At 40.6% G+C, this 11,969-nt stretch overlaps 1 protein-coding gene across 1 annotated transcript in view; it reads left to right on the top strand.

The window, feature by feature from the left end:
• Nucleotides 1–11,135, top strand: part of sema4f (sema domain, immunoglobulin domain (Ig), transmembrane domain (TM) and short cytoplasmic domain, (semaphorin) 4F) — a 64,514-nt gene extending 53,379 nt beyond the window's left edge. Inside the window, exons 2-15 of the mRNA XM_015033863.1 lie at nt 402–538; nt 1,339–1,398; nt 4,980–5,078; nt 5,421–5,532; nt 5,626–5,745; nt 5,847–5,995; nt 6,084–6,265; nt 6,508–6,649; nt 6,757–6,970; nt 7,222–7,331; nt 7,456–7,607; nt 8,521–8,573; nt 8,682–8,872; nt 9,565–11,135. Of these exons, the coding sequence (XP_014889349.1) occupies nt 402–538; nt 1,339–1,398; nt 4,980–5,078; nt 5,421–5,532; nt 5,626–5,745; nt 5,847–5,995; nt 6,084–6,265; nt 6,508–6,649; nt 6,757–6,970; nt 7,222–7,331; nt 7,456–7,607; nt 8,521–8,573; nt 8,682–8,872; nt 9,565–10,266 (2,423 nt within the window). The 3' untranslated portion in view covers nt 10,267–11,135. The remainder of the gene's footprint in view (nt 1–401; nt 539–1,338; nt 1,399–4,979; nt 5,079–5,420; nt 5,533–5,625; nt 5,746–5,846; nt 5,996–6,083; nt 6,266–6,507; nt 6,650–6,756; nt 6,971–7,221; nt 7,332–7,455; nt 7,608–8,520; nt 8,574–8,681; nt 8,873–9,564) is intronic.
• Nucleotides 11,136–11,969: the final 834 nt, after the last annotated feature.

Raw genomic sequence — 11,969 nt, 5'->3', positions numbered from 1 at the left:
CACACACACACACACACACACACACACACACACACACACACACGATGCTTTGTTGTAAAGAGGAAAAGAGTAGGAGGGAGAGCGACTGACTGAGAGAGCAAACAAGAGCTGGAGCGCTGTTCAAAAGCTTCTGGGATTTGATTTATGTGATCCGTTTCAGAAGAGGAGACAAATATAGCTGATATAGCTCACCATGTATTATGTAGAGAAGAGTCTATTGTTTACTGTACATTACTATGTTTTATTATTTAGCCTGTTTTATGTCTCCCAGGGGAGTGAATCTTATTCAAACACAGAGCTCCACGTGAGCAACGGATTCAAAGGATCCAGAAAGATATTTCAAAACAAACACAGAGGAACGGCGCTAATTCTTCCTCTCTCTCTGTTTCTGATTTGTCCAGTGGAGCAAAAGACGTTCTACGGCGTGACGAACTTCAGCACCTTCCTGCTGAACTCTTCCTCAGGGATCCTTTTCCTGGGCGCCAAAGATGCCATTCTAGCTGTGGACACCAACAACCTGAAGCAACCGCCAAAAAAGGTGATGCTGCAGTGGAGAAGAGCAAATTTATATATGTCTGTGTGTGTGTGTGTGTGTGTGTGTGTGTGTGAGGGATAATGATGATCAAATGATCAAATGTCTCCTTTTCATACCAGATGAAACAAATAAGTCATTTGAGAAAACTATTCATTCTTGTAAACCTGTGAGTTTTATAAGTATGTCACCCTGAAATCCTCTGGAGTATTTTTTTTTAGAACTACAAAGTATTTATGTTGAAATTTTGCCTTTTCTGTACAGTATTGCCGTTGCACAGTCATGTACCCATTGTGAGACAATAAAGGATATTTCTATTCTGTTCCAAATCCTGATGATCAGATCATAAAAGTTGGAGAACTTGTATATAACATAAACTCTAGAACAGGCTTGATTTGAGCAAAATTTCATAAAAAATGCTAAGGAAAATGGCGAAATATGCTTAAAGATGAGATGACAAGTTTGAATCTCTTCTGGATCTCACACACGTGGATACAGATTATAAATAACAAAGTATTGTATTTTTAACTGGCTCGTTTTTCCTGGATTTGCCCTTTAACCTCATGTTTCAGACACTGTGCAAGAAAACGTCTTCCAGAGTTGGCGAAAAGGGGCGTGTCTCAGCTGTTGATAATATGAACATAACATGTTTGTGTTAAAGGATCTTTAAAGATCAGCCTGTTCCAGTGAAAGGAAACAGTAGCTAATAATAATTTTGGGTTACAGAATGTGACTAATCTGATATTGACCAGCGATCTGTAAGCAGTTGTTGACTTACCCGGTTCGTTCTTCTCACCTTCCTTCAGATCGATTGGGTCGTACCGGAGGAGAAGAGGAAGTCTTGTGTGGGGAAAGGAAAGACAGAGGTGAGACTTTTTAAAGCCCTTCGTCTTCTGTTTGATTTAGGAATAACTCAGATTTATAGACACAATAAGGTACTGTGAATTAATTCTGGCTAAATGTTTGTGCAGCTTGATTTAGAGGAACTCCTGTTGTTTTCTGTTTCAGTGTCATTGATCTGGAAAATACAAAAAAAAAAGAAAAATTATGAACTTCAGTTTCTTTTGCTTGAAACTGAAGTTCATAATTGAAGCTTAAAAAGTCAATCTTCAAAAATCACAGAAGTTTCTGTTATGCTCTTCACTTTGACCTCCACTTGATTCAAAATGAAACTGTACAATGAGACGTAATTGATTTTTATTTAAAACAGAAAACTACAACATGTAGATTGTTACTCCTTAGCTAATGATGTTTTCTGTGACATCTAGAAGTTTTTTTTTTCCCAAAATGCTTAATTTGTCTTGTGATTGGTGGGATAAGCATAACAGGCTTCTTTCTGCCAGCTGGCCGACTGTGTGCAGCAAGGCAAAAACATACTCTAGTTCTATGGTCAATTATTATATTTTTTTATTTTTTTTGGCCTTGGAATTTTTTTGTTTTGTTTATTCTGTGCAACATGAATGTGATATGAACAACTATTTTCAAGCCTCACTAGATATTTTCATTCTTATTTTCTATAAAATGTACATAAAAATAATACAAGAAAAAAAATCCCTTTTATTTAAGGGAAAAAAAAAAAGATGGAAAACAAGCGACAAAGATACAAAACACCTGAAACATTTCATGTAATGTAGTGAAATTATTTGCATATTTTTGGGACAGCCTATAAGTATAGGTGGTATGAACTGGATCCAAGTTGTATTTACCTCTTCACCTATATGTGTGTGTGTGTGTGTGTGTGCGTGTGCGTGTGTGTGTGTTTCTTTCACAAGCCCATTTTGCTGGGCATCAGACGTGAAGTTCTGGGGCTGATGCCAGGCCCTCATACAGGGTGTTAGCTCGCGAAGGGACACAGAAGCAGGAGACAGGCTGTATATAAAGTCACAGATGTCCACTAACCGCCGGAAACAGATTAAATAGAGCGTAAAGTACAGTCAAGCTTTGCATCTCCATCTACAGTGTCTTCTTACAGTAAATGCTACACTCGCTGTGTATTTGTTGATTCATGCCGGAGTGATGCGTTGTTTTTTTTTAATGCAATGTCAGATTGACGACGCTTTTAAGCTTTAATGGATAACTTGTGAAATTACCGTGTTCCAGTACGTCACCTTGTGTGCTCAAAAAGTCCATTTTAGCAGAGTTTTAGTGATAGATTTGAGAAGATTTCTTTGTTCCAGTGTAAAGAAAAAAAAAAAAAGTGGGAAGTTGACTCACTGTTAAAAGCAGGAATACAAAGGGATTTTTTTCTGCAAAAACATTGATTAAAAGATTATGCCTGAGTCAGAGGGAATAAGAAGAGAGAAGGAAGCAACTATGAGAAAAAGCAAGACTGCATTTAGAAAACCACGGCGACAGACTCAACAGAAGACCACCTGCATGCGTTTGTGTGCTTGGTTATCATTGAAAGAGACAGCTTAGAACCGCTGGAGTGAGAACGTTTGGAGAACTGAGGATGTTTGTCTCCTCACATTTCACACCACATTTAAGGGTTTATGCAGCTTTAGAGTGACGGTGGTGCAGACACTTAGATTTACTGGGGGAAACCAGTAGACAAGCGGTTTACTAGAAAATTTGCAAACTTAGAAACCCTCTTTTCAACCAGCTTTCCTAAGCTAACCATGACATTATATTTCTGAGTTTTTATTGTCTTTTTCATGTTCACTGACAACATGCACAGTTTTCTTCAATAGAAACGGGATCAGAATTGCACTGATCCAGGCTCAAATGTTTGCATACATGTTTGCGAGTACTTTTAGCTCCAGCCTGTTGATGGCTACAAAAACGTGTGAGGTTAAAGTTCAACTTGCTAAACTTGAACATAAGTGGGGAGGCATGCTACACTTCTCTCTTCCACATCTTCTAACTGGGAAGGAAACGTTTCACTCCAGGAACTGAGACAGACTATTTCCTGGATCAGGATGGTACTCTGCTACAACTCTGGGAAAAAAAAAAACTGAAGAGCCCGCTAAGAATAATCATTTTCTCTGATTTTAGTTTTTATATGTATATGTTTGAGTAAATTGAACATTGTTCTTTTACTCTATGAACTACTGACAACATGTCTCTGAAATTTCAAGCAAAAACTTAGCATTTATTTGCAGAAAATGAGAAATGGTCAAAATAACAAAAAAGATGCAGTGCTTTCGGACCTCAAACAATGCAAAGAAAACTAGTTCATTTTAATTTAGAAACAAAAATACTAATGTTTTAACTCAGGAAGATTTAAGAAATCAATATTTGGTGAAATAACCAGGAGCTTTTCAATGGGGTTCAGTGCACTGGGCTCTTCATGTTTTTCCAAAGCTGCATTTTGACAGTATATCACTACGTCATGCATTATGTAGTCCTTCCAGCATGGAAAAAACAAACAAACAAAAAAAAAACAAGTCAGATGCATCATTAAACTCCCAAAAATAATGTAACATGATAAGTTCACCAAGTCAATACCAGTAATGCAGGTCCCAGTGGCTGAACTGGTAAAATTTAAATAATTACTAAACACAGATTATCAATATGGAAATGATTTTCTTCCAAGTTAATTAGATTTTTTTATTCATCATATGACTGAAAAATGCCTACAACGAACCCACTAGTTAAGGAATATCTTATTCCATCTGACAGCTTCATTTAGTGAAAGGCTGAAATCATAGAATTAGTCATTAAAAATGAATAGAGTGACAATAGTCTTATTGTTGTGTTAATTTCAAGCGCCACATTAAATTTATAATCCTGATTTGAGGCTGTGTGTTTAATGACTGGAGGGTATTTTGGCTGGCAGTGGGCCTCCCACGGAGCTGAACCAGCACGGCGGTGGCGGCTGGTGTGGGTTAGCGGGGAGGGTTGATTCAGGTGACATGATCTGGGCCTGGGAGAGGATCTGTTCCCTGGGGAAGAGGTGACTCAGGCCTGGAGCTCATCCAGAAAAACATGGAGTCTTTGTGCTGCACGCACACACACACACACACACACACACACACACACACACACACACACACACACACACACACACACACACACACACACACTTCAATATAAATTACCTGCGTCATTTTTTCCTGCTAAGTGAGGTGAGACTATGAGGGTATTTTTCCACGTCAGACAGAAGAGATACAAATATTACATTGTTGGTTTGCTATTGATTGATTTTGGATCGTGAGAAGAAGACAGCTACTTCCATCCCAAAACAAAACTTTTAGAACTTTTTAAAGTATTAATATTTAAAAACATATTAAAACACATTCCAGGTATGTCACCATTGTTTATTTATTTAGTTTGTGCATCAATCTGCAGTACATCTTCAAGTGTGGGATGCACTATGAATATTTACATGGAAAGTTTTCACACAGAAATCTAAAAATGTATTTTTACATTTACTGAATGTTGAAGTTGAGCACAAAAAGTCACGCTGAGCCTTAACTCATTTGTGTAACTTTGTCTCCCCCTGCAGGCGGACTGCAACAACTACATCCGTCTGTTGGAGTTCCAGAAAGACGGCCACATCTACGTGTGTGGCACCTATGCCTTCGACCCCCAGTGTGCATTCCTGGTGAGTGTGTCCATCATCTTCATACTTCTGGGCAGCGGCAAGTGAATAATCGACTGAAAACAAGTCATTATCTGTCCTGTGTTTGAGTTAAGAGTGGTTATTAAATTGCAGACACAAACGTAAATGTATTTTATTCAGTTTTCATGTAAAACGTTTAGGTGCATAGAAAATAAAACATTTTTTTCCTGTTTTTTTGTTTGCAAATAAAAATCTAAGGAGAGATTTTTATGTGGTTATAGAACCACCTCACGCTGAATCTACAGCTCACCCAGATCCTTACTGGCTCCTCTGGGCAGTTTAGTTTCATCCAGTTGTGTTTTTTTTTTTTCTGTCATCCTGCAGCACGTTCCCTCCTTCACTTTGGAAAAAACAGAGGATGGAGCATTGAGGATGGAGACTGGGAAGGGCAAATGCCCCTTTGAGCCCAGTCAGCGTTACACAGCTGTAATGGCAGGCAAGTGGGAAAACTTTGGATCAGTTCTTAGCTGGCTTAATTCATGCTTCCCAAGCCTGCTCTGTTATAAATGTTTCTTTTTCTTCTCCTCAGATGGCATCCTCTACACAGCAGCCACCAGTAACTTCCTGGGAACCTCCTACGACATCTCCAGGGCAACGGGCCCCGAGCAGGAGCGCGTCCGGACCGACCAGTCCATCAACTGGCTCAACGGTGAGGCGCTCAGAAGTACCCAAGATACACACATTTGATCTTAGTGCCAGGTCTTGTGAATAACCTTACTGGACATCTGTTTTTCTTATTTGTGTATTCAGACCCGGAGTTTGTGAGCTCGGCGTTGATAGAGCAGGCCCCGGACAGCAACCCGACCGGAGACGACGACAAAATCTACTTCTTCTTCACCGAGATGGCCAAAGAGCACGATCTGTACACCAAAGTGCCGAGGGTGGTGCGGGTCTGCAAGGTAACCCAGAGTTTTGACGAAATTGACTTATTTGCATCTCTTATTTTTTGGCTTCGCTGGAGTAAACGTACGCTGTCTGATTGTTCAGTCTGACGTGGGAGGGATGAAGACTCTGCAGCGACGGTGGACCACCTTCCTCAAGGCCCAGCTGGTGTGTGAAGACAAAGCCAGCGGTCAGCGCTACAACATCCTGACGGACGTTTTCACGGCTCAACACTCCCCAGGAGACCCCAGCAGCACACACTTCTACGGGCTATTCACCTCCCAGTGGTAGGAACAGTCGGAGAAAACAGTTCCGACCATAAATCTATAAAAGTATTGAATATGTGGGCAGAAATTGCACAGCAGTGACCAAATTATCAATTTGATGGCAACTTTATTCTTTCTGGGTATTAAGTCATCAGTTTTCAGGGAATATTTTACCAAGGAGTGATATAGACAAATCAGTTTTCTAAACTTTAAATAATCACGCTTTGTAATTTTGCCCCTTTTCCTTGTTTCTTTTTTTCCAGGGAGCCCAATGATATTTCAGCGGTGTGTGTCTTCAGTCTGTTTGACATCAGCAAAGTAATGGACGGTCCTTTTAAAGAGCTGAAGAAGACATGTGAGAACTGGAACAGTCCTGAGACTGTTCCCACTCCAAGACCGGGCCAGGTACCGAGCTCCACCGCTCTGCCTGCTTTCATAAATACGATTGTTTTTCTCCTCATTTAACTATTTTCTTTCTGCCTTTTTTTTTTTTTTTTTTTTTTACTGTTTAGTGTTTGAACAACGACTTAAAAGCTCAGGGATTCGAATCCTCGTTGAAACTCCCTGATAAGGTGCTGACTTTTGTGAGGGATCACCCTCTGATGGAGAACAGCGTCACTGCAGCGCCCCTGCTGGTCCGGAAGGGAATTAAATACACCAAGCTGGCTGTGACGCTGATGGGTGAGGCCGAGGACCGGAGAGGAGCCGTCCTCCATCTTGGAACAGGTCAGAAGAGAGGAATAGAAATTAAACTTCTAAGATATGACTGTTTTGAGTCACTATGCTTACATTTCTCAACTACATTTTAAACTGTTCATTCAGGCAATTTTTAAAATGCTCAAACTGTTGATTGGCTTAAAACTTAAGTATTTAAAACATAGCAGCAGAAAAAAATTCGGTTTGTATTAATTTAGTTAGATTTTGTCTTTATTTGAACTAAAATAAAAAAAACATTTTAATTGGTTTCTGTGTTGTAGATCGTGGGGAGCTCCACCAGGTGGCAGTAGCGAACCAGAATGCAACTCTACTACAAGAGATTCCTCTTTTCTCACCGGAAGAGCCTGTTAACAATATAATAATGCATCAGGTAAAGCATTAGCTTTTGTCTCTCACATCCAGCCTTTCGTTTATTTATTTAGCTTATTCAATCTTAAAATGAAACTGCTAGTTTTAGCGTGTGCTGGTTCTGTAAGGCGTCGCTGTGTTTCCAGGGCCGAGCGCTGGTGGGCAGCCCGCAGTCGGTGGCTGAAGTCCAGACTGAAGGCTGCGCTCTGTACTCCAGCTGTGAGGTCTGTGCCAGAGCCAGAGGAGTTGGCTGTGAGTGGAGCACAGAGGACAACACCTGCAGATTCACACTCACAGAGTGAGTATAACAACGGACAGACGTCTGACGCTGAAAGTCTAGGGCAGATTACCCCTACGTTAGATCGTGAAGGCGACTTTTAGATGATCTTTGATGCTTTCCATTTTATATAAAGTATATGCTTCATTCGTCAAATATTTATCAAGATTATTCTTCTTTCAACACTGAAAATGGTCAAGACGGGGTAATTAATGTACGACACTTCATTGTAATTCTACTGTGTATTTAAAATGTACATATTGAGCGAAATGTCTCGTTTAAGAAGGAAAGAAAGAAAAAGACAGAGGAGAAAGAATAAGCTAAAAAGAAGTACAAAAATAAACAAAATAAAATTTATCAATACATTTTAATGAGGCACAAATTAAAGGAGCAATTATCAAAAAGCCAGAATAATCCACACTTAACAATCAAGCAATGATTAAATAGGAATCAGACAACCATCAAACAAAGAACTGGTTAAATTTTCATTTTGATTCTTTGTTTTTCTCACACCTTTTCTTTTCTAAACAACCAATCAACATTTTTGTCGCATTAGTCGCTTTAGTTCACAGTATTGTGCCAGAAAGTAGCAAGGACGGGGAAAATCATGCATTTTTAAATTGAGAAATTTCAATTGCTAATTTTTCCTTTGTTATTGGATTATTTTTTGTCACTTTGTTTTGTTTTTGTTCTTCCTAGATTGGATTAATAATAGTTAGTTTACAACAGTAATTCTATTACTTTTATTCTGTTAGTCCTTATCTGTAATAAGCAATAATAATGAATGGCCAAACAATCAGAAAACATAATTAGGAAAAAAACCCATCACATAATTAAACATTAAATGAACCAATCGATAGTTATTAAACAAAAGGGAATAGAAGAACAAACATTAGCCATCAATCTGAGTGATTCTCTGTTTTTCTGCTTCCAGTCCTGGTTCAGGTGACGTTGTGGATGAAGCATTAAAAAAGTGTAATTCTCAAGGTAAATATATCCAGGTGTCGCATAATATGAGGTTTCTTTTTTTGTTTTCAAATCTTCAAGTCTCGTGGTAAATACTGTTCTTAAGCTCTCTGCTTCCCTGTGCTGTAGGACGATGCGATCCATCCACCAAGTGGCTGAAAGTCTCCCCCGGGCTGCAGATCCTGTTGCCGTGTGTCCAGCTCTCTCCGCGGCCTTGCAGCTGGGAGTATCCTCCCCACAGACACACCAGGCAGCACCACTCTGACTTGGCGGTGACCGTGACCGAGGAGAACCTGGGGAGCTACGTTTGCACTTGCCAGGTACAGATTTGTTTTTGTGTCTATAGAGCCTTTACGGAAGTATCCATGGCGACTCGTCTTCATGTGATGGAGCAAGAGCAGTTTTTACAAACAAACAAAAATCTAAATAATGTGACGTCAGTCAGTGCTTTTCTCAATCGCCTTTCGCTACATTTAGCTGCAAGTCATTTGGTCTTAAGTCCTCTAGCAGCTTTACATGTATGGAGACTGAAAATGCGTCTTTGCAAAACGACTCCTGGACAGTTAGACTGGATGGAAAGCATGTTGTATTCGTATTTATTATATCTTTATGTAAAGTTTCCTGTTTGGCAAGAAGGCAAATCACTAATCAGATCTGGCTATTATGAACACAACAGAACATCTTCTATATTAACTGTTCCTCATACAGTGTACTCTAAATTGAATGTATTTTAAAAACACTATTATTAATTATAATAATTCTAATAATAGGAAAATTGAACTTCTGAGTTTTCGTCAACAAAAGATTTCTTTTAAAAGTATAATTTAAACATTTTGTCCCCTCTTAGCATCTCCACAAGCCTTTCATTGGTCTATTACACAAAGTTTGTAGTTTGAACAAAATAAAATGCAAACGTTAAGAGACTGAATCCTTTTGAAGGCACTGTATCAGACTTTTTTTGCTTCATCACAGGAAGCCATTGCCTGAAAGATGCACATATTTTGTCTTTCAGGAGGGAGGACCTAACGTCAGAGACCCGACCCCCTGCCGGCGAGCGGCTTTTTACCTGCACCTGGAGGAACCCAACGCTAGCGGATCGTTTGGCCAGAATGGAAACCGACATCACTTGGCGATCTACGTCCTGTTATTCTTCGTAGGTCTAGTGTGTGGAGCATTTCTCCTCTATTTCTTAACCCTGAAGAAAAACAGCAGCCGCCCGGGCAATCGCGCTCCCGATAACTTGTTGTCGTCGGGAAAGGAGCAGAAGCTGCTGTGCTCCTCCGCGACGCCGCAGTCCCAAAGCAGCTCCAGCCTGGTGTCGGACGGATTCAGGTCGTCGGAAAAGCAAAACGGCAAGACGACGTCAACCACGGCCACCACGCTGCTCAGCAGTCAGGGCAACGGCGGCCCCCACGCTAACAGCTACAGCGGCGGCTCCAGGGTCAGCAGCAACCCGAGCAACGGCCATTCTCTGTACGGCAACTGCGACACCGGCGGCAGCGGGCTGAAGCTCAACTCCGAGATCCTGGTAGCGAACGCGCTGGGGGGCCGGACGGGGGACTGGAGGCGGCCAGATTTGGGAGAGAAGGAGCCGGGGGAGGGAAATGGAGCGGATGAACTGCTGGGAGCGAGGAAGACGGGACTAGAGGACGAGTTTGTCAGTTTGTCTGAGTTTCAAGCTCCGCTTGCTCCGTGTGAAGAAAGCTCAATATGAAGGAAAACATTCTGCAATCTGCAAAGAAACTGAATGCCACTTTAGGTACTGCCAAATGCCTTTGAGTGGGAGCTGTGGCATGACGAGAGAGACTAGAGCTCTATGAGAAAATAAGTCAAAGTCTCTTCAGAGGACTTCTATGAACGGACTGAAGCGCAACGTAAAAAACACAAGCGTGCGATACACCACTGTTGTAACACTCAAGAGAGCCACGGCTTACATTGTATGGATGTAAATGGCAAATGTAAATAAGTGAGATGTGAACACGAAAGTCGGTGGTCGTTTAATTCCAATGTTGGCAGGAAATCAAAGACGGAAATGCCAACCTGCGTCGACGTGGAAAAGCCATATTTTGTTGTCGTACTGTCTGTCATTCACCTGTACCGATGGAACTTCAAAAGGCAAAGTGCACTTCAGTTTTAGCTCCTTTCTCTGTCACTAGGTGTCGCTAATTCTCTCTCTCTCTGTGGTCGCACCGCTCATGGATCACCCCGACGGATCCAAACGCACCAAAGGACTGCTGAGCCACGCAGGGCCCGGTTCTGGCACCAGTCTGGGCCTCAGAGACGGAGAGAGAGATGTCGCTGTCGGAGACTAAAGAACCAGAGACGGGGCTGTCCCTGTCAGCACGACTGTTGTTCCCGAGAGCTTCACAGATTCAGGGTCAGATTCCTGTCGGTGTTTGGGAGCCGACCCGCTTTCCAGATTATCGAAGGAAGTCGAACGTCTTTCAAATGATGATGTCTTAAAGAATGGACCTTTTTTTAAACTCAGAGCCACCGTCACCTCATTCTGTGAGTGGATTTCAACATAAATGTCTTGTTTTCTTTTTGTCGTGTGTTTTATAATAAAAAAGAAAGAGTCAAGTGTTGTCATTGCATCTTTTTATTTGTTTTTCTGAAATAATTAAATTTCACAAAATGGAATTGTTTCTGAAATTGCATTTTGGATTGTCTGATGTTAAAATATGTTTAGTGCTCTGAATTCAATTCAAATTCATAAAAAATAAAAACTTATTTTATGCCAAAGGGAAATTAAAAGTCATTGTACTTTAAAGAGCTGTGGGCAGGAAGGAGCTCCTGTAGCAGACAGTGTTGCAGCGGCTCGGTAATGGTTTTCCTCTTTTTCCTGTCCAGCTTTCTTTCTTTTTTTTTTTTTTCTTCCAGTGCAAATAATGTAGCTGTAATGTAAGGGTCCACGTCTTTTCTATCTTTTCCGTTAACATATTTTCCGTTTTGCATATTTTGCGTGCGCCTGACTGAGAGCAGAAGAACTCACTGAGACCTGCAGGAAGCTTTTTGTCCAGCATGGAGGCCGAATGATGAACTCAAAGTCAAGATTTGTCTCTGAGGTCAAACCGTTTCTACGTTTGGGTTGCTTCAATATCAGGCCTATTATTTTTATTCACAATTTAAAAAAAAAAAACATCTTGATCTCCAGTCCCCCCCCCCCTTTTTTTAATCTCCAACATAATGAAACAAAAAACAGCTGTAAGATTAAATTGAACTCAAACCTGATTTATTGGCATCTTTACAGGTAATCAGAAAAGTAAAACTAAATAGTGTCACATTATTGAATTACATTTAATTTATCCCAAAATTGTATCTTAACACAAAGACCCAAATGTATGAAGTTGACCTGCTTTGATCTTTGAACTTTGTGTGTCGATGGACAGACCAGAGGACTTTGCAAGCAGTTCTTCA

Source organism: Poecilia latipinna, unplaced genomic scaffold (genome assembly GCF_001443285.1).
Source record: "Poecilia latipinna isolate Pla-1442-1.1 unplaced genomic scaffold, P_latipinna-1.0 Scaffold281, whole genome shotgun sequence".
NCBI classification, from domain to species: Eukaryota; Metazoa; Chordata; class Actinopteri; order Cyprinodontiformes; family Poeciliidae; genus Poecilia; species Poecilia latipinna.
Note: the sequence above shows the minus strand (reverse complement) of the source record. Positions and strands in the feature narration are given on the sequence as shown.